Source organism: Lissotriton helveticus, chromosome 3_2 (genome assembly GCF_964261635.1).
Source record: "Lissotriton helveticus chromosome 3_2, aLisHel1.1, whole genome shotgun sequence".
Taxonomy (NCBI): domain Eukaryota; kingdom Metazoa; phylum Chordata; class Amphibia; order Caudata; family Salamandridae; genus Lissotriton; species Lissotriton helveticus.
The window spans coordinates 282,711,392-282,738,058 of NC_136062.1; the positions used below are offsets into that span (position 1 = coordinate 282,711,392).

A 26,667-nucleotide genomic window follows, 5' to 3' on the forward strand; every position below is an offset into this window, starting at 1 on the left:
CAGTATTGGTATCTTTCATAGATTCACATGCAACCCTCCCGCCGCACCTGGAAGAACTCCTCTAATTCTCTCAGTAGTACGCCTACTTAGCACGTTGCTTACGAAAATCTGAGGGACAAGAGTTCCTTCCAGGAGGGTTTTAGAGGGAGATGATAGCTGATTGGCTCTTCTCTAGAGTTTGGTCCTTTTTACAAAAGGACATGGATATGTTACTAATGTGAGGCCTTTGGCCTATTACTCTATATGTCTAATGGGACATTACTTTATTTATGTACCGGGGACTCCCATCCCGACGGCGGGGATTGATTCAGGCATGTGAATCTATGAAAGATACCAATACTGGATAACTGCAGTTACAGGTAAGTAACACTTTTCTTCCTCTCACAGCAGCATTCATTACTACACAATTCAATGCAGTGCATAGGGCAGTGATCCATGTCGTTCTGCTGCCTTGTGGCGCTACACTCGCTGATCCCCTTTGTTATCTTCTTGATGAGCTTCCACTCCCAACAGTTGATATAAGAAGCATGAATCGGGCTCAGGTGCAAATTCTGGTGCCTCATAAATTAAATGTGCAGTTAATTTATGCTTTTTACATGTTCTTAACCCTGGTGGTGTAGTGGGTAGGAAGTTAGCATGGATCTAGCAACTTCCCCCCGTTTCCACTCTGCTGCTGGGTGAGTGGTCTTGGAAGCTGCTGAGGAGGAGGGGCACAGTCTGCATCTCTTCTCACTTTGTTGCTTTGGTTCAGTCCTGCATGGTATGGAGGCCCAGGCTTGCACACAGGTCTGGATCCAGCTGCTGTAGCCCCGACTGGTCAATGAGATGGATGAAGCCTGGCTTGAACTATTGGCTTATGTGAAAGCAGGTATGAGAGCCCACAAGGCCGATATGACCACTAGGATAGCCGCAGCACTGGCTGGGCTTTGACATATACAAAGGAAGTTGCCAACACAATCAGCAAATCAGTTGCAGCCCCACTTGGCAGACACAATCCCCACAGCAGTGGTAGCAGACGCAATCCTGACTGGGCCTGTATCTTCACAAAAGCAGTTACTGACACTGTCCCCAAGGTAGTTGTAATCCTGTGACACAATCACTACAGTAGTTACTGCCTTGACTGGGGTGACATGATCACCAAGGCAGCTGAAATGAAATGAAATGAAATGAAAAATTGCATTTGTATAGCGCATAACTGCCCTGGGGCCTCGCAGCGCTGCGGCCCTTCTGTGATCATATTACTAAGTCCAGATTCGTTTCTGTTTTCTATTATATTTGCTTATTAATTACACTGTTGAGGTCGCCACTGTCTGCATAAGGTTCAGTAAGTGAATAAATATCTTTGGCATATGTAGATTTTTAGATTTGTTGCAGAACTATGACTAGAAGCAATGTTTTACTTCGAATACAGATTGTTTTGTACATTTTTATTTGTGGCAGTTTTGTGTAAATTGCCTTCAACTGTAACATCTCTGGCTTGCTTTGACTGATGTTATTTATTTTGATTTTAGGATATTATGGTGATGGATTGAATGCCATTATTGTATTTGCGGTTTGTTTTATGCCCGACAGTGGGCAGCCTAACTATCGATACCTCATGGAGAATCTTTTTAAGTAAGTAGCCTCACCAAGTATGGTTATTAAAATGAATCGCAGATAGACAAGTGCTTACATTGTGCTCATGTATCCCCTTTGCTCATATATGCATCTGCAAACAAATATTCACACGCACTTTCTGCACTCCTGCTGCCCCTTCAGCCCCTGCACCATTACAGCTTGCTTTCATGGTACTGCATGTCCACTGTAAGTCTCTGCGTTTTAAACTTCATTGAATGGCTTAGTTTCCACCACAAATACAAGTATGTTCTGAGTAAAGTTGCATTGTCATGCTGAGTTTGGTATAAATCTATTTAAGTGGTTTGTGTTGCAGTGGAAAGCCAATATTTCTATGCGGGATGAAATGGAAATCCCCCTCCTACCTCCCACACCTCCTCTGTAAGTTCCTAGCTACAACCCCCCTGGATGGATCTGCACGAAACTTGAAGTTGCAAAATGTAGCCTTGTGACCCAGGCAAGACCAAATGTTGTGCAAATTTGTCTACGTTATAGCCACCTACGTTATTAGCAGACCAAAAAAGGACTGTTCGAGGCATATGAGCTGCAGATCACACACCATGCATAGATCGCCATCTGGTGTTGGGCCCGTATGTTTGCAGTTTGCTATTGTCTTGGAACAATTCTTTGGAAGTCACAAGATAGGTGACTCCTCCAATGGACAATAGTGCGCATGGGCATCGACTCCATCTTCAGATTGTTTTTTTCCGCCATTGGGCTCGGATATGTTCGGCGCGCTTCAGTTCGGTATTGTTACCGTTTATTTTTCGCCGCGCAATCCTTTACCCTTTTTTCGGTATTGTGTTCGATCGCGTTTCCCATCGACGCACATCTCTACAAACTTCGATTTTTCGGTTCCGGTCGTCGACGCATGCCTTCGGGCCTATCTGCTCCATCAGGCCCTTTGGCTCATGGAAAGGACTCCTTTCAAAAAGTGTCCTCAATGTCGATCCAAGTTTCCACACGCCGATCTTCATGAGGTGTGTAACCTCTGCCTTTCACCAGAGCACGAGGCCAAAGACTGTCCAGCTTGTGCCTCTTTCCGCTTCCAAGAAAACAATACGGGACTGTCTGGCTCAAAGAAGCATGGCTCGATCATTAAGATCCATACCGGACGATATCTTCGAAGAAGGCATCAATATACCGGAGCTGGAGCAGATCGAAGAAGGCAACATTAGCGCCTCCGAAGCCGCGATTCCGACGTCGAAGACATCACTCCAGGGCACCGGGTCAGGCGTCGACCCCTCATCCATATAAAGGCTTCGGTAACACCTTCACCTTCGGGCCTAGGTGCACACCGGGACATAACTTCCCGCGTTCCGCTTTCGGGCCCGGCAAACAAGTCAACACAAGCCTTCAGACCACTCTGCCTCGAACCAACCTACCGTCTGTACCAAAACCCTATCCTTTGCACCGACAACAAAAGATAAACCTAAAGAGAAACCACTGTCTTCGTCCGCACCGAAGCCTGGTTCCACATCGGCGCACTCCACTAACACGAAATCCACTAACACTGCAGCTTCGGATCTGAAAAAATCATCGGAACCAACCGTTTCCAAAGACCCCTGGCTCTGAACCTTCGGATCCAAAAAAAGCATTGGAACCAAAGAAACAACCGGTTCCGAAAACCACTGGTACAGAACCTTCGGATCCGAAAAAATCTGAACCAAACCAACAACCGGTTTCAAAGACCCCAAGTAAACCTTCGGAACCCAAGAAAACTCCTTATTCCAAAGCTAAAGAACATAAGACAACTCCAAAACTTGTGCCACATAAACACTCGCACCCGAAAAAATCGGCACCGAAGCAGCACAATCCAGAGGAGGAGCTTTTTCGACCTGATCCAGCTCAAAAAACCCAGACCCAGAAACAGGTCACCTTATAATTAATCCTTCCAAAAAAAAGGAAAATAGACAAACCTGCACCACCTCCACTCTCTTTAAAGCAAAGGAACATTGCCACTTATCCTTTAAGGATTCCTTCCCCCCCACCTCCTACGCAAAACATCTCTCCTATCCCATCTCCAGTACCCTCCCAATCTCCTCCACCTCCGGATGATGACACCTCTGGGGAGGAAGAAGATGAACGTTCAGGGGAACTTAGTCATCATTCTATCCCAAATTACCCATGGGAAAATTATGGCACACCGTATGTTCCTTATATACCACAAGAGGATGTCTCCCCATCTAGACCATCCCCTCCAGAGGACACAATAGGATTCACTCAGCTTATACACAGAGCTGTAGAATACCACAGTGTAAATTTACACACAGACCCTACACAAGAAGATTTCCTCATGGACACTTCTGATAGATACATCTGCCGTGTGGATTCCTCACCTTGTGAATACCCCTTGCGTCAGCAACATTCAGAAATTCTGTTTTCGTAGCCTCGCGCTGACGTGGACTCCTGACGTCATAGAGACACGACCTCGCTCGCGACTCCGCTGACGTCACCGACGCCTATAATAGGCCCACGCCGGCGTGATGACATCAGTTCCCTTTTTTCCGCGTCGTCGACGCTAACGGTTTCGGGATACTCTGTAGCCTTAGTACATTGTTACTTCGTTTCTTCGATTCTCCATTCTCAGATATTGTCATGTCGACGAAGAAGACCGGTTTTAAGCCATGCAGAGAATGCGGAAAGATGATGTCCGTTACGGACCCCTCACCAAGACTGTATCTGGTGTTTAAGCTCGGATCATGACGTCGATGATTGTTCATCATGTCAAAAGATTAATCCGAAGGCTCTTCGTGAGAGGGAATCTAAACTTCTTGTTGCCAAACTTAAAGCAAGTAAGGTTAAAAGATTCTCAAAGCATCCGAAGAAGTAGAGGTCGAGATCCAGGTCAAGGTCTCGAGAGGCGTCGGCCTCGAAGTCATCATCCGGTCATGCTTCCGGTTCCCACAAGAAGCATAAGAAGAGGAGACACGGATCACGTCATCATTCCAGATCAAAGTCTCCCAAAAGGATGAAGTCGAAAGTGATTCCTCCTCATGAGTCGGTAGGTGAGGCTTCACCTTCGGAGTCGGTGGTCCATTCTCCGACTCCAGTTCCAGATCCGACTCCAACTCCGGTTCCGGCTCCGGCTCCATCTCCGGCTCCGGAAGACACCGATGGAGTTCCTGTTGAGGAAGGGGCTTCGAATCCTGTTGAGGAAACAGATTCTAATGTACCTCGAGGTCAGCCTGAGCATCCACCATTCCCGACTCCAGGTTAGGACCCTTCTGCGTTTTTAAACGCGATGTATGGTGTTTTCTCGAGGTCGTGGTACCCCTCTGGAGCACCTTCGGGTCCCATGGGTCCAATGGCTATCAATTTGGGTGTTCCGCACTCATATGCTCCGGCACCCTTCATGCCGTATATGCCGGCTCCGACTCCGTTGTGGCAGTACCAAGCTCCACCGAGGTCGACGCCGGTGTCGACGCCGGCTCGGCAGAAGTCGACGACTCCGGTCCCGGCGTCACCGACTCCCTTGGATTCTATGGGGCAGCCTTCCAAGCCCTCGGATTCGATTCCGAAGTCGGCTCCGGCGCCGTCGAATTCGGCGTTGGATTCGACTGCACTTCGAGTCAAAATGAGATCTCGTAGAGAGGCTCAACGACTTCTGGAGGAGCAGAGAGTTAATGATTCATCTTCTGAGGTGGAGGAAGGTGAACTGGAAGGGGATTGTTTCGAAGACCTGGCGGATGCTAGTGGTCTTGAGTTTTCTCCGGAGTGGTCTTTGCCTTCTGGACCTGATGCTCCCTCCAGAGATGTTCAACCTTATCATGTTGTCATGAAGAAGGCAGCAGGACTTTTAGGTCTGACTTTGCCCTCTGTCGAGTTTAAATCGAATTTGTTGACAGAGGTTCTCAGTAGAACCTTTGCTCCCATTTAACGATGCCTTAAAGGATCCTATAATGGAAGTTTGGAAAAAGCCTTTTTCTGCTCCTGCAGTTGCAAAAAGTGTGGCTAGGAGGTATAGAGTGGCTCCTGAGGATCCTGCTTTCTTATCTTCGCATCCTTCCCCTGAAAGTTTGGTAATTCAGGCCGCTTGCTCTAAGAAGTCTGCTGGGGCTTTTCCGCAGGTGCCTGGCGACAAAGAGGCCAAGAAACAAGATCAGGTCGCGAAGAAGATTTTTTCTTCGTCCAGCATGGCTTTGAAGTCTTCTAACGCCACTTGCCTCATGGGAAGATACATCCATGCTCTTATGGACTCTATAAGTTCTTTGGTCCCTAAGGTTCCTGAGGCTAGTAGAAAGGACTTTGAAGAGGCTTTATCTGACACTCAGGCAGCGGCTCGTCAGGTCATCCAAAGTGGACTTGATACAACAGATTCTGTGGCAAGGATCATGGGCACGGCGGTTGCCACGAGGCGTTCAGCCTGGTTGAAGTCGTCTGACTTTTCAGCTGATGTGCAGTCTGCATTATTGGATTTGCCTTTCGATGGCGAGGGGCTTTTTGGGAAGAAGGCAGACGCGGCCTTGGAGAGATTCAAGGACAGCAGGGCAACTGCTAGATCTCTTGGCCTTCAGGTCAGGGGTTCTACGACCAGAAAGTTTAGAGGGTTTGGTCGCTCTTCCTTTCGGTCGTATAGACCCGCTCAGCAGCAGCAGCAACAACAGAATACCTTGTATAGGTCTTACAGAGGGAAACAGAGATCACGTCCTCGAGGTCGTCCGGTCTCTTCCTCCTCCACCTCCTCCAACCCCCCAGCCACAGAAAAGCAGCCCTAGATCCGCCATTCAGGATCATGTGGGTCCAGTGGGGGGTCGGCTTACCTACTTTCTACGAGATTGGGAATCGGTTACATCAGATCTTTGGGTTCTCAATCTCGTGGAAAATGGGTATGCCCTTCCCTTTCGGGAATTCCCTCCCAATTACCCTCCTTGCCAGGGATATTGCTCAGAGGAACATCTGTTACTCCTACAGGAGGAAGTCCAAACACTTTTGAGAAAAGGTGCGATAGAGGTGGTTCCAGAGCAGGAAAGGGGTCAGGGATGCTACTCCCGGTATTTCCTGATTCCCAAGAAGGATGGCAGGCTTCGTCCGATCCTGGATCTCAGGATCTTGAATTTTTATCTGAAGCAGGAGAAATTCAAGATGCTCACCCTTGCTCAGGTTCTTCAGGCTCTGCTGGAAGAAGACTGGATGGTGTCACTCGACTTGCAGGATGCGTACTTTCACATCCCAATCCTGAAGTCGCACAGGAGGTATCTCCGTTTTACGGTTGGGTCACAACACTACCAGTTTGCGGTCCTTCCGTTTGGACTTACTACTGCACCTCGGGTCTTCACCAAGGTGATGGCAGTGGTGGCGGCGCATCTCAGAAGATCGGGGATTCCGGTATTCCCGTATCTAGACGATTGGCTGATCAAAGCGGAGTCGTCGGAGATTGTGCTTCATCATCTGCAGGAGACAACCCAGTTGTACCCAAGTCTCACCTGGTGCCCTCCCAGCGCAACCTGTTCATAGGTGCAGTACTGGACACAACCGTATGTCGTGCATTCCCTCCCCCTCAAAGGATTCGCGACATACGGGAGATGATTCCTTTATTTTGCAATGGAGCGGTCGTTCCAGTCCTGAAGGTCCTTCGCCTGCTCGGTCTTATGGCTTCATGCATTCTGTTGGTCAACCATGCACGCTGGCGCATGAGGGCGCTCCAGTGGTGCCTCCGCAAGCAGTGGTATCAGCACAACGGAGATCTCAGGGAGTCAGTGAGGATCTCCAGAGAAGCTGCAGCGGATCTGTCTTGGTGGGGCGTGGAAGGCAATCTGTCCCAAGGAAAGCCTTTTCAACTTCCCCCATCGGTGGCCACGGTGATATCGGATGCATCCACTCTCGGGTGGGGTGCTCATCTGGGGGATCTGGAGGTCAAGGGCCTTTGGTCTCCAGAGGAAAGGTTGCTTCACATCAACCTTCTAGAATTGCGGGCGATACGTTTGGCACTCAAGGCCTTCCTCCCTTCCCTTCGCGGTCAGTCTGTTCAGGTCCTAACGGACAACACGACCGCGATGTGGTACATCAACAAGCAGGGAGGAGTGGGGTCGCAGTGTCTCTGCAGAGAGGCTCTGCGTCTCTGGTCCTGGGCTCAGGACCATCAGATTTGTCTAATGGCAAATCATCTGGCCGGGGTGTTGAACGTTCGTGCAGACAGTCTCAGTCGGCAGTTCTCTGCCGACCACGAGTGGAGGCTTCACCCGGAGGTGGTTCACGACATCTTTCGGATGTGGGGGACTCCTCGGGTGGACCTGTTCGCCACTCACGAGAATGCGCACTGCCTGTCTTTCTGCAGTCTCCAGTATCCGATGCAAGGAGCCTTGGGGGACGCGTTTCAGTTGAGTTGGAAAGGTCAACTCCTTTAAGCGTTTCCCCCCATACCCTTGATTCCTCAGGTTCTGAGGAAGATTCGCCTAGACCGGGCCCAATTCATATTGGTCGCCCCGGATTGGCCAAGAAGGGTGTGGTATACAGATCTTCTCCACCTCTCCTCTCACCCGCCGCTCCGTCTCCCTCGCAGGGCAGACCTCCTCTCTCAGATGGAGGGGCAGGTTCTACACCCCCACCTCCAGACATTGCACCTTCATGCCTGGAGATTGAGCGGGGCAACCTGATTTCCTTTTCCCTCCCGCCTGACGTTGTGGATGTCATCTTGTCAGCCAGGCGTGACTCCACTAAGTCCATCTATTCTTATAGATGGGCGAAATTTGTCTCGTGGTGTGGGGAAAGGTCTATTGATCCTTTGAAGGCCCATTTGTCTCACGTTCTCCAGTTTGCCCTTTCTCTGGCGCAACAGGGTCTTGCCGTTGCTACAGTGAAGGGTTATCTTTCTGCGCTGTCAGCTTTTCTCTGTTTGCCTGACCAGCCTTCTCTTTTTAAGTCACCTGTGGTTTTAAGGTTCTTAAAGGGCCTTATTAATAAGTTTCCTCCTGTCCCTTTTATTGTGCCTCAGTGGGACTTGAATCTGGTCTTGACCTTTTTGATGGGTGCTCCTTTCGAGCCTCTCCACAAATGTCCCTTGAGGCTTCTTACCCTTAAAACGGTCTTCCTCGTTGCAATAACCTCGGCAAGGAGGGTAAGTGAGCTTCAAGCTCTTTGTCACAAGCCCCCTTTCTTGTCCATACATGCTAATCGAATGGTTCTCAGGACCAGGGCTGCTTTTCTGCCTAAAGTGGTAACTCCCTTCCACCTAGGACAGTCCATTACTTTACCTTCCTTCTATCCTCCCCCTCACCCTTCTAAGGAGGAAGAGAGACTGCACCGTCTGGACCCTAAGAGGGCGGTGTCCTTTTACTTGGACAGATCCAAGGACTTTCGTTTGGAAGACCAGCTCTTCGTTGGATTTGCTGGCTGCAAGAAAGGAAGAGCGGTCCATAAAATAACTTTATCGAGATGGATCGTCCTCTGCATAAAGATCTGCTACTCTTTGGCCGGTAAGGAACCACCAGAGGGTATAAGGGCTCATTCAACTAGAGCTAAATCTTTGACCTCCGCATTGGCTAGAGGTGTGCCTGTTGAGGATATTTGTAGAGCGGCAACTTAGTCTTCCCTCCACACTTTCGCGAAGCATTACTGCTTGGATTCCGAGGTGACGAGGGACGGTCATTTTGCACGCTCTGTCCTTCAGGATTTCCTGGTCTAGAAGAGTGGACACCCTCCTCAGGGAGTGGGGACTGCTGTGGGACTTTATTCACAAGGTGAGGAATCCACACGGCAGATGTATCTATCAGAAGAACAAGTTACTTACCTTCGGTAACGCTTTTTCTGGTAGATACTATATCTGCCTGTGGATTCCTCACTGACCCACCCGCCTCCCCGTTGTCCACTCTTCTTTACCAGAGTTACTGTAATGTAATGTATATATATTTTGTTGTCAAGGAAATGTTCCAATTTCCTTCCTGCTTTTGCTTAACACTGTGTGTTTTGCCTTGATTATTGTGTACTATGTATACTTGTATATTTCTACTGTCATTGGTCCGTCCGTGTGCCTCGATGGCACGGAAAAAAGGGCGGAACTGATGTCATCACGCCGGCGTGGGCCTATTATAGGCGTCGGTGACGTCAGCGGAGTCGCGAGCGAGGTCGTGTCTCTATGACGTCAGGAGTCCACGTCGGCGCGAGGCTACGAAAAAAGAATTTCCGAATGTTGCTGACGCAAGGGGTATTCACAAGGTGAGGAATCCACAGGCAGATATAGTATCTACCAGAAAAAGCGTTACCGAAGGTAAGTAACTTGTTCTTTTGCATCATCTTAAAGGTCCACTTCCATTCTCCCAATGTTAAAAGGGGTAATCAAACACGCTTCTGAAGTCTTTAAAGATCCTGTAAGGGCTAGAATCATTAACCCCAGAGTGGAAAAAAATACAAGTCTGCCCCAACTGACCCTGTTTACATTAAAGGCCAGCTTCCCTTAGATTCCTTGGTAGTCTCCAACGCCAGGAAAAGGGCTAACTCCCAGACCTCAGGCGATGCTCCCCCTCCTGATAAGGAGTAAAAACTGTTCGACGCATCTGATAAAAGAACAGTGTCCCAAGCAGCCAACATATGGAGAATTGCTAACACACAGGCCTTACTGGCTAGGTACGATGGGGCGCACTATGATGAATTAGAGACCCTACTACATCTTGCAGATCAATATTAAACAAGGGCCAATGATCTTATCCAGGAAGGGAAACTTAAAACAAATACCTCCATTCGATGTGCTCTGGATGCTGCAGATACAGCCTCCCGAGCTATTAATACCAGTGTTCTTTTGCGCAGACATGCCTGGCTACGGATTTCGGGGTTCAAACTTGAGGTTAAAACTACCATACTAAACCAACCCTTTGACCACAAACATTTATTTGGGCCTACGGTTGACTCATCTTTAGAGAAGATGAAAAAAGATACAGATACTGCCAAATCACTGGGAGATTTGCAATCGCAAGCTCCCAGAAGTTCCTTTTTTCGTTGCTCCTCTTATAGGGTCGCCTCTAGAGGCTTTAACACTAATAACTCCTCCATCTCCTATAAAAGTCCCACACAGACCTCCTCTACCACAGGTTATTACAGAGAGGGCTACAGGGGCAATAACAACAAAGGTTGAGGCAAACTACCAATACTAGCACTGCCTCCACCTCCAAACAATGACTTCCCGTCACTTCCCTCCGACCATTCTACTCCAGTCGGGGGAAGATTGATACAGTTCCTACCGGTCTGAAACAACATTACCACGGACAGGTGGGTGAGACAAATCATCCAATCCGGTTATTGCCAGGATCTCACTTCAACTCCTCCAAACATACCACCCAAACAGTGCCCAATGTCAACAGAGCATTTAACGCTTCTAAAACAAGAGGTGCTTTCCATTCTATAAAAATATGTGTTGGACCTCGCCCTTTTGGCAGGTTCACCCCGCAACTTTTTGCTTTTGCCTTGCTTGTTTCTGTAACCTGTGTTAGTGATTTTTGGGTCTCTGCGCACTTTTTCCCTGTGTCCCAGAGTAAAGTGCGTGCGTGTAGTATGGCTGGCCTGCCCTCCCATAGGAATGTGTGTGTCCCTGGTAGTTCCTGATGCGTGGGGAGTGCAGGCTCGAGTTTAGTATGTGTGAACTCGTGAGGGTGAATGCTGCGAGATGGTGTATGCGGCATGTATGTGTCTAGAAGGGAAGTGCTACTTCTGGACATTGATGTGTGTGTGCAGTGAGGGTGCTGGAGCATGATTGGCTGGGGCTGGCTGGCATGCCAGGCTCCAGGAAGTCTGGATGGGTCTGCCCGGTGGTGAGTGGGAGATTAGCATGCTGATGGCTGGGGAGGAGTGTACCTGTGTCCTGAATGAGGCTGGGTTTTCCCCTGACAATGCTGGCTCCGCCCCCCTGTGGTGCGTCTAACGACCCTAGCCTCCCCAGTGAATGAAATGGGTGGTTGGGCCATCAAGAGTGCTCCAGAACCAGCTGCGACTGGTTTCTCCCCCACCCTGCACCCTTAGACAAAGGATTTGTCTGTATAAAAAGAAGCTGTGACCTCTTGGAAAATGTTCTTGTTTCTGACTTGAATCTACCAGGGGCGGGCGCTGCCCAGCCCCTGGATGCCTGGAGGACTCCTGGGGGGACCCCTCTGCCTTGCATGGGCTGAGGGGGGGACTTTGCTGGACTTTCTGCCCCCCTAAACACCTTGAAGTGCTTTTTCTTTGCTAGCTCTGGTAGCGCTGGATTTGTCCTTATAGCGCCTTGAGGCGCTGTGATTTTCCCCTAGGACCTTTTGGGCATTTCCTTCTGACTGCTGGGCAGAACGCTGTGGTTTTCCCTCGTGGGGAAGCGCTCCTGTCCGTGGGGTGCTCGAGTGCTGCTGCGCACTCTATTGAGAGAGCCCACCTCGCTTATTGTGATTTTAATTGGCCGGTGCCACCCGGCATTGGCACCGCGGCGTTGCCGCCACCTTTATCTTTTAAAAATTACGTTCCGTGAGGTAGCCCACTCCTCGGGAAAATCTCTGCCCGCCTGCCTGTCTGGAAACGGGCCGCCGCGCTGCCCGCGACGACCCGGATGTAGTGGGGCCGGCCAACCAATCGTAGCGCGGCCCCTGGAGAAGGAACCGGAAGTCCGGCCCTCGGCATTGCAGCGCGACGGGAGAGACCGGAGTGGCGGCGGAGAAGAAGCGTGACGGCCGGCTAGCAGGGCTCCCGTGATGCAAGGGAGCCTTGCTGCATCTAGAAGAGAAGGACCGCCAAGGTATGGAGCGGAGGGGGCGCGGGGCACATTGTCGGTGCCCGCCCCCGCCACCACACAAGACGTCGGCGAGGCTCTCCTGAGTCCGAGAGCCCCGCCCGCCGCTGCAGGAAGAGAGCGAGACCGGCAGCAACGAGAGCCCCGGTGAGTGAAGCTCCGTGAGGGGGCGGCTGGTTCCAAGTGGTGGCCAGGGGGGAGGACGCAGCATTAGAGCGGCCCCGTGGCAGCGGGCCGCTCTCCCTTGTTCCCGCATGTCATTTAAGAGCCGCAGAGGCTCCCCTTGGGCATTTCTGCATTCAGAGTCCCCCGTGGGGGACTCCAACGGCGGAGCATTTTGTTTAGAAAGCCCAGAGAGGCCCAGGGGCCATTTGTGTGATGTCGAGCCCCAGAGGGGGGGCTCCAACGACCCCGCCGTCATATTTCTTTGAAGAGCCTGTTAGGCTCAAGGGGCATTGTTGTGGCCGGAGCCTGAGAGCTCCAACGCTGGGGGCATGTGTTATGCAGAGCCTGTGTGGCTCCAACCCTGGCGCAGTTTGTTCCTGGGGCTAGTGAGGGCCCCCAGCCACAGTGTTGATGATTTCTCCAGCTGCCCAGCAGTTAGTGGGCAGCTGCACCGTTGAGGCCTTTCTGGGATGTTCACAGCTGCCCAGCACTTTGTGGGCAGCTGCCACGTTTAGGCTTTTTGTACTTTGAGACTGGCGCTGCATGGCAGCGCACCCTGACATTGGGACTCAGGGCGTCCTAGCCCCAACAAGGCCAGAGGGCCTAGGGACTGCCACAGGTTGTGGCTCATGTGAGTTTTGCGCAATTGCTTGTGCTTGCACCTCTGAATGTGTTTTTGATACATCATGTGTTTTCTTTCCCTACACCGCTGAATGTTAATGCATCATGTGTAATGTTCCTATGCTTATACCCCTAAATGTTGGTGATACTTGGGTGGTTGTTTTTCTCCTAGTGCAGGTGGTGCTAGTGAGATCCTGGTTACCAGCAGTTACTGGTTGTGTGCTAAAAGTGATTTTACATTCTATGTTTTACATTCGAATTACTATTCCTAAAAAGTGATGATTCCTGACAGTGGTCCATGTGGCCCTGTCTTGTACTTATCCCTTGTAAATTCTGCCCGTGCCTGTTGACACAGTGTAACAAAATGTGTGTTTTATCTAATGTATGTTTATATTAATACAAAGGCTATTTTTATATAACCTTGTGTGGAGTTTCCTTTGTGGTGGGTCTTGGGAGTTGTTGCTGGGTGCGCGCGCAAACACTTAACCTACATAGCCTCCAAGTTTAGCCTGGCTGCTCGCGTCACGTTACCTAGAGGGTGAGCAGGGGTTATCTTGGTGTGTGACTCCCTTGCCCTGACGTGGAAGTGGTGGTCTCTGACTGACGTTGGCGCAAGCCTTGGCCAGCCAGAGATCCCGTTTCTAACATTGGTGGCAGCGGTGGGATCCGGATTTGTGTTTGCGTTGTACCGCAGTGGCAACAGGCCACCCCACAAAACTCTGCATTTTAGATAATTACATGTTGGGGATTATTGTTATGATTTTATTTTTCCTCAAGAGTGTCATTTTCAAATGGTGTTCCTGCGCTTTATGTTTAGTGGCAGAAGAGAGAAAATGACAGGGAGGGACGCCAGTAGATAGGGAGTTCCTTCCTGGGTCCAGTGTCCAATCCCCGTTCCTGTCCCCAGAGGGGTGGATAGAGGAGAGAGAGGGGGTGTGGAGGAGAAATGGCTAGCTCAGGAGGGTGGTTATCCCTGAGTGTAGTATGTGTGTCTGGATTCACCAGTATGGTAGGATCCAGTGGTGGCAGCTAAAATATGTCCAGTGCGTGAAGTCCCATTCCCAGTTCCCAGAGTATGGTGCCTGGTGCTCAGTAAGAGGGGTACAGGTTGAGAGTCAGGGGCAGTGAGGAACTGTCTCGCCAGTCTGGAGGGGGAGTGTGTGGATGAGTGGTGTGTTGAACTAGAGGAGTTGGTGTGAGTTTTTTTTAAAGGAGCTTGCATAGGAGGTGTACCTCTGGTGGTGTGCAGGAGGTCCTGCAGAGGCACTGGACAAGAAGGTGGATGTCTGGCGGTGTGCTAGATGTCTTGCAGAGGCATTAGGGAGTGATTCTAAAAGTAGTGGCTTGTGTATCTGATGATCCTGTGTAGGTGAAGGGGTTCATGTGTAGCCCAGCTTGGTCCCATTAGGATGGTAGGGGGTGTAGGGGCTCACGTCCTGTCTCAGTGGAGGCGGAGTGAGTGTGGGACGGTGTGTCTCACGTTGGCCCGAAACCCTGTCTCAGGGCCTGGAGGGTTCCCTAAGGGAGCGCCAGGTCAGGGGCCTAGGCTGTACTTACAGGTCATTTGAGGAGGATCTCCCTGTGTCTAGAGGATGGGGAGTTTCTGTAACCAGAACTCCGGCGGTCCTAGCATTGGGCAGTACCGCTCCTAAGTGGAGGGTGCAGAAGTCCTGGTTGAGGAGTGAGAGGGGGAAAGAGTCCCCAGTGGAGGAACCAGTGGGTCAGGGGCCAGCCAGAAGGGCTGGGCCACCAGTGAGTGACCATGGTGATGCCACTTCTGTCCTGGGGGATCTCTGCGCCCTGCCAGGTGGGCAGGAGGTCGCGAGATTAGAGCCAGGCAGACTGTCACGAGACACAGTAGTTATGTGTCACCCTGGGCCGCTCTCCCTTGTTCCCGCATGTCATTTAAGAGCCGCAGAGGCTCCCCTTGGGCATTTCTGCATTCAGAGTCCCCCGTGGGGGACTCCAACGGCGGAGCATTTTGTTTAGAAAGCCCAGAGAGGCCCAGGGGCCATTTGTGTGATGTCGAGCCCCAGAGGGGGGGCTCCAACGACCCCGCCGTCATATTTCTTTGAAGAGCCTGTTAGGCTCAAGGGGCATTGTTGTGGCCGGAGCCTGAGAGCTCCAACGCTGGGGGCATGTGTTATGCAGAGCCTGTGTGGCTCCAACCCTGGCGCAGTTTGTTCCTGGGGCTAGTGAGGGCCCCCAGCCGCAGTGTTGATGATTTCTCCAGCTGCCCAGCAGTTAGTGGGCAGCTGCACCGTTGAGGCCTTTCTGGGATGTTCACCCTGCCCAGCACTTTGTGGGCAGCTGCCACGGTTAGGCTTTTTGTACTTTGAGACTGGCGCTGCATGGCAGCGCACCCTGACATTGGGACTCAGGGCGTCCTAGCCCCAACAAGGCCAGAGGGCCTAGGGACTGCCACAGGTTGTGGCTCATGTGAGTTTTGCGCAATTGCTTGTGCTTGCACCTCTGAATGTGTTTTTGATACATCATGTGTTTTCTTTCCCTACACCGCTGAATGTTAATGCATCATGTGTAATGTTCCTATGCTTATACCCCTAAATGTTGGTGATACTTAGGTGGTTGTTTTTCACCTAGTGCAGGTGGTGCTAGTGAGATCCTGGTTACCAGTAGTTACTGGTTGTGTGCTAAAAGTGATTTTACATTCTATGTTTTACATTCTAATTACTATTCCTAAAAAGTGATTATTCCTGACAGTGGTCCATGTGGCCCTGTCTTGTACATATCCCTTGTAAATTCTGCCCGTGCCTGTTGGCACAGTGTAACAAAATGTGTGTTTTATCTAATGTATGTTTATATTAATACAAAGGCTATTTTTATATAACCTTGTGTGGAGTTTCCTTTGTGGTGGGCCTTGGGAGTTGTTGCTGGGTGCGCGCGCAAACACTTAACCTACATAGCCTCCAAGTTTAGCCTGGCTGCTCGCGTCACGTTACCTAGAGGGTGAGCAGGGGTTATCTTGGTGTGTGACTCCCTTGCCCTGACGTGGAAGTGGTGGTCTCTGACTGACGTTGGCGCAAGCCTTGGCCAGCCAGAGATCCCGTTTCTAACAATATGCAATAGAACCAGTTCCCCTTCATTATCAAAACACAGGTTTATATTTTCTCATTCCAAAGAAGGATGGAACCCTGAGGCCCATCTTGGACCTCAGACTATTAAACCTATACATACAATCAGACAATTTTCATATGGTCACTCTTCAACAGGTCCTTCCTCTACTTAAACAAGGCGCTTTTCTTGCCACCTTAGATCTCAAGGATGCCTACTTCCACATTTCCATTCACCCTGCTCACAGGAAATATCTTCGATTTGTAGTGGACGGTCAGCATTACCAGTTCAACGTTCTCCCATTCGGAGTCACCACAGCACCTAGAGTCTTCACAAAATGTCTAGCAGTGGTAGCAGCCCACTTAAGAAGACAGCAAATTTACGTCGTCCGACTCAACAGATTCATAAGTGGGAACTTCATCCACAAGTTCTTCAACCATTTTCCAAATGTGGGGGTATCCAGACATAGACCTCTTCGTCACACATTCAAACACAAACTGCCCAAGCTTCACCCCAGATATTCACACCCATTGTCCAAAGGCAATGCAATATGGATGAATTGGTCAGGCAGATTTGCGAACGCTTTTCTGCCTCTCCCACTCGTTCCATTAGTGGTACGCAAGCTGCAACAACAGTCACTAACACTGATCCTAGATGCTCCAACATGTGCCAGACCGCCATGGTACACAACATTGCTGGAACTATCAGTAGTCCCGCACCAAAAATGACACCTCTCCCCACAACTCTTAACACAGAACCGTGGAGAGATCAGACATTCAGATCCAACACAGCTCAACCTAGCGAACTGGCTCCTGAAGTCCTAGAATTTGGTTACCTCAATCTTCCACCTGATTGTATGAACATTATCAAAGAGGCTAGGTGCCCCACCACCAGAGCCTGCTATGCAGCTAAGTGGAAAAGATTTGTGATATACTGCTCCAATAACACTATCAATCCTCTAGATGCGTCCATTCAACACATCATGTTACCTGCTGCATCTTCATTGATGTAATCTAGCATACACATCAATTGGATTACATCTCGCTGCCGTAGCAGCTTACCTGCAAATAGACAATATTTGTCATTGTTCAAGGTACCTACCATTAAAGCATTTATGGAAGGCCTCAAAAGAATAATTCCTCCCAGAGTACCACCCTCTCCAGTGTGGAATCTAGACATCGTCCTCACTAGATAATGGGTCCTTCAATCGAACCTCTACTTAAATGCGAGCTACAATTTCTTACATGGAAAGTCACTTTCCTCGTGTCCATCACATCTCTCAGAAGAGTCCGTGAGCTACAGGCACTAACTATTCAAGAACCATTTTTACAACTCCATCATAACAAAGTGGTTCTCAGAACAAATTCCTTCCTAAAGTTATTTCTCCCTTCCATCTCAACCAATCTGTAGAGTTGCCAGTGTTCTTCTCGCAACCACAAACAGTAGCAGAAAGAGCTCTTCATACACTAGACGTAAAAAGAGCACTTCTTTTTATAACCTTCTCACCAACACATAAAGGCAATCCCATATCAAAGGTTGGAATTGCAATGTGGATTGTCAAATGTATACAAATCTGCTATCACAAAGCAAAACGTACACTTTCCATTCCCCCTAAAGCCCATTCTACCCGCAAGATAGGGGCTTCCATGGCTTTTTTAGGGAACATTCCCTTAGATGATATCTGCAAAGCAGCTACATGGTCTACACCACACTATGCCTCGAACGGAAAATGCTACTTACCAGTATGCATCTGTTCTTGGCACGTAGAGCTACAGATTCACACACGCCCACCCACCTCCCCGGCTACCTTTATCTGTTCCAGTATTATCTTAATTAGATACAACATACATGGACATCTCTTTCTGTTTCTCACAAAACTCAATTTCCCTTCTTGGCGAAAAAACAATCTGAAGATGGAGTCTATGCCCATGCGCACTATTGTCCAAAGGAGGAGTCAGGTTTTCAGGTTTTAAAGTCTTTATTTGGATTCAGAAAAAAATCATAAAAGACAAATAATAACAGATGTTGCTTAATTAAAAATACATAATCTTTAGGTTCATAAAACTAGTATTAAATAACATAGAAGACAAACCTGAGGAAAAATTACTAAAATTAAAACACAAAAGTAAAAACAGGAGAGCTTACAAATAAATTCCAAACAGTGTTTAGTAATATAAACAGAGATGGACAATCCGATTTTTTGGTGCTAAGTAGGTCATAGGGGAGCATTTACATGATCACTAGACTGTACAAAAATCTGATCAGGGAAAAAGTAAATCACAGCAATCACAATGGTTATGCTAAGGTTTCGACCTTATTATCCAGGCCCACCCCAGGTATTTAGCCAGGCACACTGAAATGACCTCTGAGGTGTTAGTTATTAATACACAGATGGCCTCGTCAGATTTTCTTATGGGCAGGCGCTGGAACAGTGGCTTTAACCATTTGGCTCTTGGTGCCAAATATCTAGGGCAGGCAAACAGAAAATGTCCTACAGTTTCCTTGTGGCCGGGGCACCATCTAAAATGATCCGTAGTACTCGTTGTCCAACTTTTCGTAAATGTATTCAATGGCAAAGCACCCACCCGGAACTGATGGTAAAGTTTCCTGTCCAGTGTTTTGGAGATTAAATCCCAGTAAAGTTCACGGGATGAGTCCAACTTAAAGGAAAGGAACCTACCCGTGAGATTGGTGGAGCTTGAGGCATTGACTCTAGTCTGACGAATCGTGGCCCAGTACAGTTCTTTAAAAGCTGGTTTAGATGGAAAGGTGCTAGTAGTGGGAGATGTCCAAAGCTGCTCTAGCCCCATATCCGTCAAAGTAGATTTTACCATTTTGAACCATTGGATTTTTCCTGAGCCCCCAAGTGACCTAACTTCAGCTACCTCATTAGCAAATAAGGTAAGTTCAGGGGTTATCCATATACGCCTCCAGAAAGCAACAAGTTTGAATCTGGCCATCTCATTAATCAGGGGACAACCCATGTCCAGGCAGAGAGGGATAGAAGGGGACGACGGTGGCAGGCCCACCAGGTTACGCAAAAATTTGCATTGTATTTTAAACAAACCCGTAAGATCCATGTAGCCCCACAGATCTGCACCATATAAAATTGCTGGATTGATTTTGGCGTCATAGATCTTTAGCGCCGGAGAAACCCGCTTTGTGATGGATCTTTTTTGTTCGCTAAGTAGACAGCCGGTGAGGCGGGCAAGCTTTAGATGTTGTGCACCGACTTGAGCTTTCCATCTCAGGCGGCTGTCTAGAGTGACCCCCAAATATGTCATGTTCTCCACTTGGTCCAGTTTAACACCACTCATACTAACTGTGCACCGGACAGGGCGGTTCTTTGCTAGTACCATGAGCTTGGTTTTCCCGACGTTCACCTTGAGGTCGCTGATGACACAGAACTCCTCAAAGCGGTCCAACGCCCGCTGTAGACCGCCGCGTGTTCGAGAGAGGAGAAGGGTGTCATCAGCGAAGATGAGCATCGGGAATCGCTGTCCTGCTAGCATCGGGGCGTCCGTCGGGGTATCCTTAAAAAATTTGACCACTTGGTCAATAAACAATAAAAAAAGTGTTGGTGCAAGAACACACCCCTGACGGACACCTCGGGTTACTGGAAAGTTTTCCGTCACTTGACCCTGGCCTCCCCATCTCACCCTCGCAAAATTGTCCTCATGCAGTTTGATTATTAGGACAAGTAACTCCTTGGGCATTCCCAAGTTCCTCAGAACTCCCCACAATTTGTTCCTCGGAACTAGATCCAACGCGGACTTCAGATCAATGAACGCTGCGTAGATGGTACCACCGCCAAGCTGAACCACCTTCCAGTAGATCAGACAGAATCTGAACACCTGGTCGATGGTGCTCGTTCCTGATCTGAAGCCCGCCTGCATTGGAGATAGTATGTCCTCTAGTTCGATCCATCCTTGGACCCTACCCAGGATCATGCGTGCAATGAGTTTTTGTGTTGTGTCGATGAGGCTAATCGGGCGATAGTTACCAGGAATAGACCTACTACCCTTTTTGTAGATAGGTAATATCTCAGCCCCCTTCCAGGATTTGGGTATGCTTGCACCAGCAGCTATGGAATTGGCCACTTTAGTGAGATAGGGCGTCCACAAGGCGGGGTCGGTTTTGAACAGGTCGGCTGGTATAAGATCCATGCCTGGTGCTTTCCCTCGCATAGTAAGGCTAATGGCCAGCTCGACCTCTTTTTCCGAGAAAGTAATGATCTCGGTTTGCATGGGTAACTGTGGTACCATCGCCAGGAAGCTGGGGGGGTTGGGAGTCTCGGCACAGAACTGGGTCGAATAAAATGTTACCCATTCCGCGGGGGACACATGGTTTACAGGGATGCGTGCATCCGGGTCCTTCCCCCACTTGACTATTTCCCAGAACTTGATGGGGTTATTTGACGTGGAAGCCTCCAATAAATCCGACCAATACTTGTCCTCCCACTCCCGTTTAGCTTCCCACTGCGTTTTCCTATAACTTGCTCTAGCCTCCTTCACAGAACCCATAATCCGAGACTTGACTGCTTTAATGAGTTGGGTGTGGGCTTCCCTACATTTGTTGTTATACCATTTCTTAGGACAGATCTGTATTTTACGGTTTGCCTGGGGCCGTGGTTGTGAGAGCAGAGATTTGAGGTCGGCAAAGCAACGATCATGGAGGTTTATAATGTAGTTGGCCGTTTCGGAATTGTCCCCCAACTGGTCATATGCCAACATCTCACTATAAGTGTTGCTAACCTTTGCGTTGACCTTATCCCTTAATGTGACATCCTCCATAATTTTGGCCCATTTTAGTCTCCTCTTATCATTGGTTAGGAGGGCGTCCCCAGTCTGTGAGGTACCGGGGTTCTCAGATCTTACTAAACCTGGTATCTTTAATTTTAGGGACAGGGGGTTGTGGTCACTTTCTGGACGGGGAAGTACTGCCATGTCCACCAGCAGGGGCCAGTCTCCTAAAGGAGGAGTCACCTTTCTTGTGACTTCCAAAGACTTGTACCAAGACAATAACAAACTGCAAACATCCGGGCCCAACACCAGATGGCGATCTATGCATAGTGTGTGAATCTGCAGCTCTACATGCCAAGAACAGATGCATACTGGTAAGTAGCGTTTTCCTTTCAGTGAACTGTGCAACTTAATCCGAAATGCACTACCATGATTGCTGGCTGTGTAATGTCTATCTTTGCTTCCTTTCCCTACTTTCAATCCTTCTTGGAAACGGCTGAGCAAGAAGGAGGGAGATTTCCGAAGTGCTATTTCCCAATTTAATTCGCATAGGGTTCTTTGATACAAAAAAAAGGCTCTATGGAATTACACCAAACTTGCCACTTTACTCGAGATTTATGCCTGTGTTGGTTTGTTGTAAATCCATTCAGTAGTTTTCGTGAAGTTGGTGTTTAAAGAGTTACTCATTTTGGCCATGAAGAGGTTATATTTTAGGGGAAAGTGCTTTTACAATGCGGGGTGATGGACAGGTGCCATTTCCACACAATCAGAACAATGTTTAAGGGCTGGGGCCAGGTTTTAATGACGGAGGGAGGGGCAGTTTTCAGAGTTAAGGGTCAGTTTTAGGGCTTACGGCTGGGGTCACGGTTGTTTTTGGACAGTGGTGAGTGTTAGGGCTTGGTGCTAGCAATTGGAGTCGTTTTAAGGGCTGGGGCAGGGTGGATTGTAGGGTGGGGTATTGGGTGTTAACGCAAGGTGGCGGAGGTGTACAATTTACCATACTTATCCATGTAGCAATCATGCCTTTACAAAGAAATTCCTTGTAAAGGCATGCGTGGTAAAGACGCAGTTGTGGTTCAGAACGCGTTGTTTAGGTGCACACAACCACATTTTAGAGATCTGTTGACAGTTGGAAAGCTATATTTTTAATTTGACCTTAATTTTAACGTTCTTTGACAAAATTGTACAAAATTTAGCAGATGCTTTACATTTTTACGTATTTGCATTTTTACATTGATCAGATTCATCAAAGTGGACATTTTTAAAAGGCCATTAAATTATTTTATTCGCTAATAAGAGTGGCATCACGTGACAAATCCACATGAAATTTGGCAGATATTTAGCCCGTTTAGTCTAGGGGTATGACAATTGTTGTGCAAATCTCCATCAAATGGGGGCAAATTTCAAAGGGACAAAACGTTTTTTCAATGGGCCGATACCTTTGGGGCTCTGTAAAATCTGCATGAAATTTGGCAGGCTCTTAGCACATTAGGCCCATTGCAGAAATCTTCAGTATCGAGCAGATCCAAAAATGGTGCGCACAAGAAAATTTACCATATTTAGCGTACTTTTTTGTTTTGTTTCATGCAAACCCATTAGAAACTGACATAGGTGGGCAGATGTGGCACTTATATACTGCTCTGCTTCCTATCAAGTTGAACTGCACCTGTGTTGGCGGACTGAGACGGCGCTCTGTGCTACTGCTGAAGCGCTTTTGTAAGTGCTACTTTTCGCCGGACCCGCTCCGCGGGTCCCGCTTCACCGGAGGCGCTTTCTGCTGTGACTGCCAGCTGAGGACTGGGGGCTCGAGGCAAGTAGGGCTGCGAGCGGGCAGACTGCTGGACTCCAACTCCCAAGAGTCCCAGCAGCTGCCTCACCGATCTCACCTGGTGACGCTCTCCCTCAAGGCCACGCCCCCTTCTCTCCAGTAAAAGGCGCCGGATTATCATCAATAGCGGATTCCTTTCTGCATCCTATCAAGTTGAACTGCACCTGTGTTGGAGGACTGAGACGGCGCTCTGTGCTACTGCTGAAGCGCTTTTGTAAGTGCTACTTTTCGCCGGACCCGCTCCGCGGGTCCCGCTTCACCGGAGGCGCTTTCTGCTGTGACTGCCAGCTGAGGACTGGGGGCTCGAGGCAAGTAGGGCTGCGAGCGGGCAGACTGCTGGACTCCAACTCCCAAGAGTCCCAGCAGCTGCCTCACCGATCTCACCTGGTGACGCTCTCCCTCAAGGCCACGCCCCCTTCTCTCCAGTAAAAGGCGCCGGATTATCATCAATAGCGGATTCCTTTCTGCATCCTATCAAGTTGAACTGCACCTGTGTTGGAGGACTGAGACGGCGCTCTGTGCTACTGCTGAAGCGCTTTTGTAAGTGCTACTTTTCGCCGGACCCGCTCCGCGGGTCCCGCTTCACCGGAGGCGCTTTCTGCTGTGACTGCCAGCTGAGGACTGGGGGCTCGAGGCAAGTAGGGCTGCGAGCGGGCAGACTGCTGGACTCCAACTCCCAAGAGTCCCAGCAGCTGCCTCACCGATCTCACCTGGTGACGCTCTCCCTCAAGGCCACGCCCCCTTCTCTCCAGTAAAAGGCGCCGGATTATCATCAATAGCGGATTCCTTTCTGCATCCTATCAAGTTGAACTGCACCTGTGTTGGAGGACTGAGACGGCGCTCTGTGCTACTGCTGAAGCGCTTTTGTAAGTGCTACTTTTCGCCGGACCCGCTCCGCGGGTCCCGCTTCACCGGAGGCGCTTTCTGCTGTGACTGCCAGCTGAGGACTGGGGGCTCGAGGCAAGTAGGGCTGCGAGCGGGCAGACTGCTGGACTCCAACTCCCAAGAGTCCCAGCAGCTGCCTCACCGATCTCACCTGGTGACGCTCTCCCTCAAGGCCACGCCCCCTCCTAAGGTCAGTCAATAATTAGAGTATCTCTACTCCGCTGCGCGGGAGCGCGCGGGTAGCGCCCGGGAGAAGCCCGGGCAAAGGGCGGGCCGTCTGTGGCCGTCCGGGGACGACCGAGGACGGGACGGGCCACCCTACTAACACCGGCCGACGAAAAGTAAGGTCTTTTTATACTCGACCATATCCTCATAGTTCCTTCTGTCTAATATTTACAAGAGAAATAAAGCTTGCAAACAATACCACTCGCGTGAAAGGAAATGGGGCTTAAAAAATTACGTTCACGGACCATCTTCATGAAACGTATGGGCACAGATGATGCCGTACGGAAAACAAAAGATACTTCGGTCAAACAAGGTCGCATACTGCGGACCCCTGCCATCAGTGAATATTTCTCTGGTCTCTCTACTAAGGAAGTCACTGACAAAATTATCGCAGATCCAGAAATTACAGATATCTCCGTAGTACCTACAGGGCCTAAAACGCTTTTTGAAATAACATCTGGACCCAACTTGAAGTTTCATCTCAGTAATGTGGCCCTTGACAATAAGCAAAAATCTATCAATTCCTTCAATAAATCAGATATCCAGGATCAAGAAGAGTTTCATCTTGTATCGTCTACTCCAAAAAATAATACTGGAAATAAATGTCAATTACAAGAACTCTGGGCAAATAAATCAAAGATAACAGAAAAACTATCAGAGCCCAAAATATCTAACAGTTTTCCTCAGCTACTAAACCCATCGCAACCTATCCCACTTGAATCATCTGTTGACCCTTTTAATATAAAAACTAACTATTCAGCCAACATTGCTACTCCTATGTCAAAAGCCCTCTTTACACTGCAAGAGATACTTGAGTCAGTGCTCTCCTTTTTGAGAAATATACTAGAAAACTCGGACCAAACCTTGGACGTTCAAATCGGGATCCTTAAGCATCTAGTGGAGGAAAAAAAGAGAAGAAAATCATCTGAAATGAAAAACAAACAACCGGAATACAACAACGACTTGCAAAAGAATAATAGTATAAGGAATTGCAACATTGAAAAGGAGACACAAAAACATGATCGTGGTACCCAGACATCAAATGCTACAAAACGAAAGAAAGGAAAGCCGGAAAATCAATCTGAAACTTCCATAATCTCTTTAAAAAAACTATTTATGGAAAAACCTCCAAGCGATAAGGAATATCCAATTTTCAAAAAAACTATCAAATCCAATAGACTAAACAATGATCTTTTGACTGAAAATATCCAAGAAATTAATTCCAATAGTACGTCTGAGGAAAAAAAGGGCGGGAAATCCTGTAGTAAGATAGAACCTGAGCAAGCAGAAGGAAAAAAAAAGAGGAAAAAGCCATTAAGACGTTTCCATAAAAGAAAAAATCGCAAGTTGAGATTTCAAAAGCCCACATTTGTTAATGAAACCAAAGAAGTACAAGAAGCTGAACCTGTCAAATCAGGATTGATTGAGAATATGGAAACTAGTAATAAAAAAAAGGAAGAGAACTTACAACTACTAGACCCGGTTGCAAAAGAATTTTATCCATACAAGCTTTTTGAAAAATCAGTACACCACGACATTTGTGAAAGAAACTATGAAGGAAAACCCTTTTATGGAGCAGAAAAACGATACTTTAAAGTATTACAATTTGAAGAACTTTTCCCTACGGATTCGGTACTGCTCAACAGAAGTAGGGTCGTCAATCTCCTTCACTACATAAAGTCACTAGGAAGTTTAACTAGCAGTGAAATCGATTTAGTAACCTTCCCGCAAAGAGACAATACAAAAAAAGTTATAGTATCGTTTTGGTCATATGTTATCCCTGAAATCATACTCGAAGAAAAAGAGACATTGCATAAACACGGGTATGATGTTATCCCAGTAATAAACCCTGAGGAAGACAGAAACTATGCAGGGTACGATGAGCAAATACGATCAATTGCAAATTCCCAATATAAAAATCAGTTTCGACATACTGACTTGGCTGGAGAGTCGACTTCAGGATTTAATTCCACAGGGAAAGACTTTCTACAAATAAAAATAAAAGTGGAAAATGGAGGAAGGGCAGTATGGCACCATGACTCCAACGGAAGAGACTTTAGCGAAAGTATAAAGTCTTGGTCACAGGCTTCAGGGAATTGTAACAGTAAGAGATTCTCTGCATGCCTTGGGCAACCTGTTTAACAACGGCCTAAAAATAACATCGTGGAATATGGCGGGGGAAGATACGATCAAACTAAAGGAGGCTATAAGTAATCATCCAGATATTTTACTGCTACAAGAGACTTGGGCAACTGACTCTTTTTCTTTGAAAAACTATTATGTCTATGTCACCCCTGCCATACCCACAAATCGGGGCCACGCAAAAGGTGGTTTGGCCACTCTACTGTCAGAGGAATATCTGTGGGGCCAAGAAGTTATTCAAACTAAATCTTACCACCTGCAATGTATAAAGGTCTCATTAAGAATACATAATACGGCAACCGAAAAGGCAATTTTGCTCTTCAACATATATGCCCCTCCTGGCCAGAATGAAGATCAAACGTTTGTGGAGATAATGGAAATTATTGCGCAGATAGTAGAGGACCAATTACATATTCCTTATATAATAGCTGGTGACTTGAATGGCAAAATTTCTAACCTTGAAATTAGAAAATGGGCTGAATTGTATAAAGAGGAATCAGTTGAATTTTCAGCCCCGCAATTTCCTAAAGGTGCGAAATCCGATAAAAGAGGAAAACTACTATTATCAATATTGCCAACCTTAAATGGTGCAATCTTGAATGGCAACCTGGAAGGCGATATTCCGGCGTCTTTCACTAGACGGGGTAATGGAAGTCCATCCACTATAGACTACATCATCTGTAGTATGA

The 26,667-nt window shown here is 48.3% G+C and overlaps 1 protein-coding gene across 4 annotated transcripts in view; it reads left to right on the plus strand.

Annotated features, from left to right (window-relative positions):
- Nucleotides 1–26,667, plus strand: part of BNIP2 (BCL2 interacting protein 2) — a 248,240-nt gene that overhangs the window by 142,360 nt on the left and 79,213 nt on the right. For all 4 annotated transcript variants that reach the window (XM_078685227.1, XM_078685228.1, XM_078685225.1 and 1 more), the window contains exon 7: nucleotides 1,512–1,614. In XM_078685227.1, coding sequence (XP_078541353.1) covers nucleotides 1,512–1,614 — 103 coding nt within the window. The remainder of the gene's footprint in view (nucleotides 1–1,511; nucleotides 1,615–26,667) is intronic.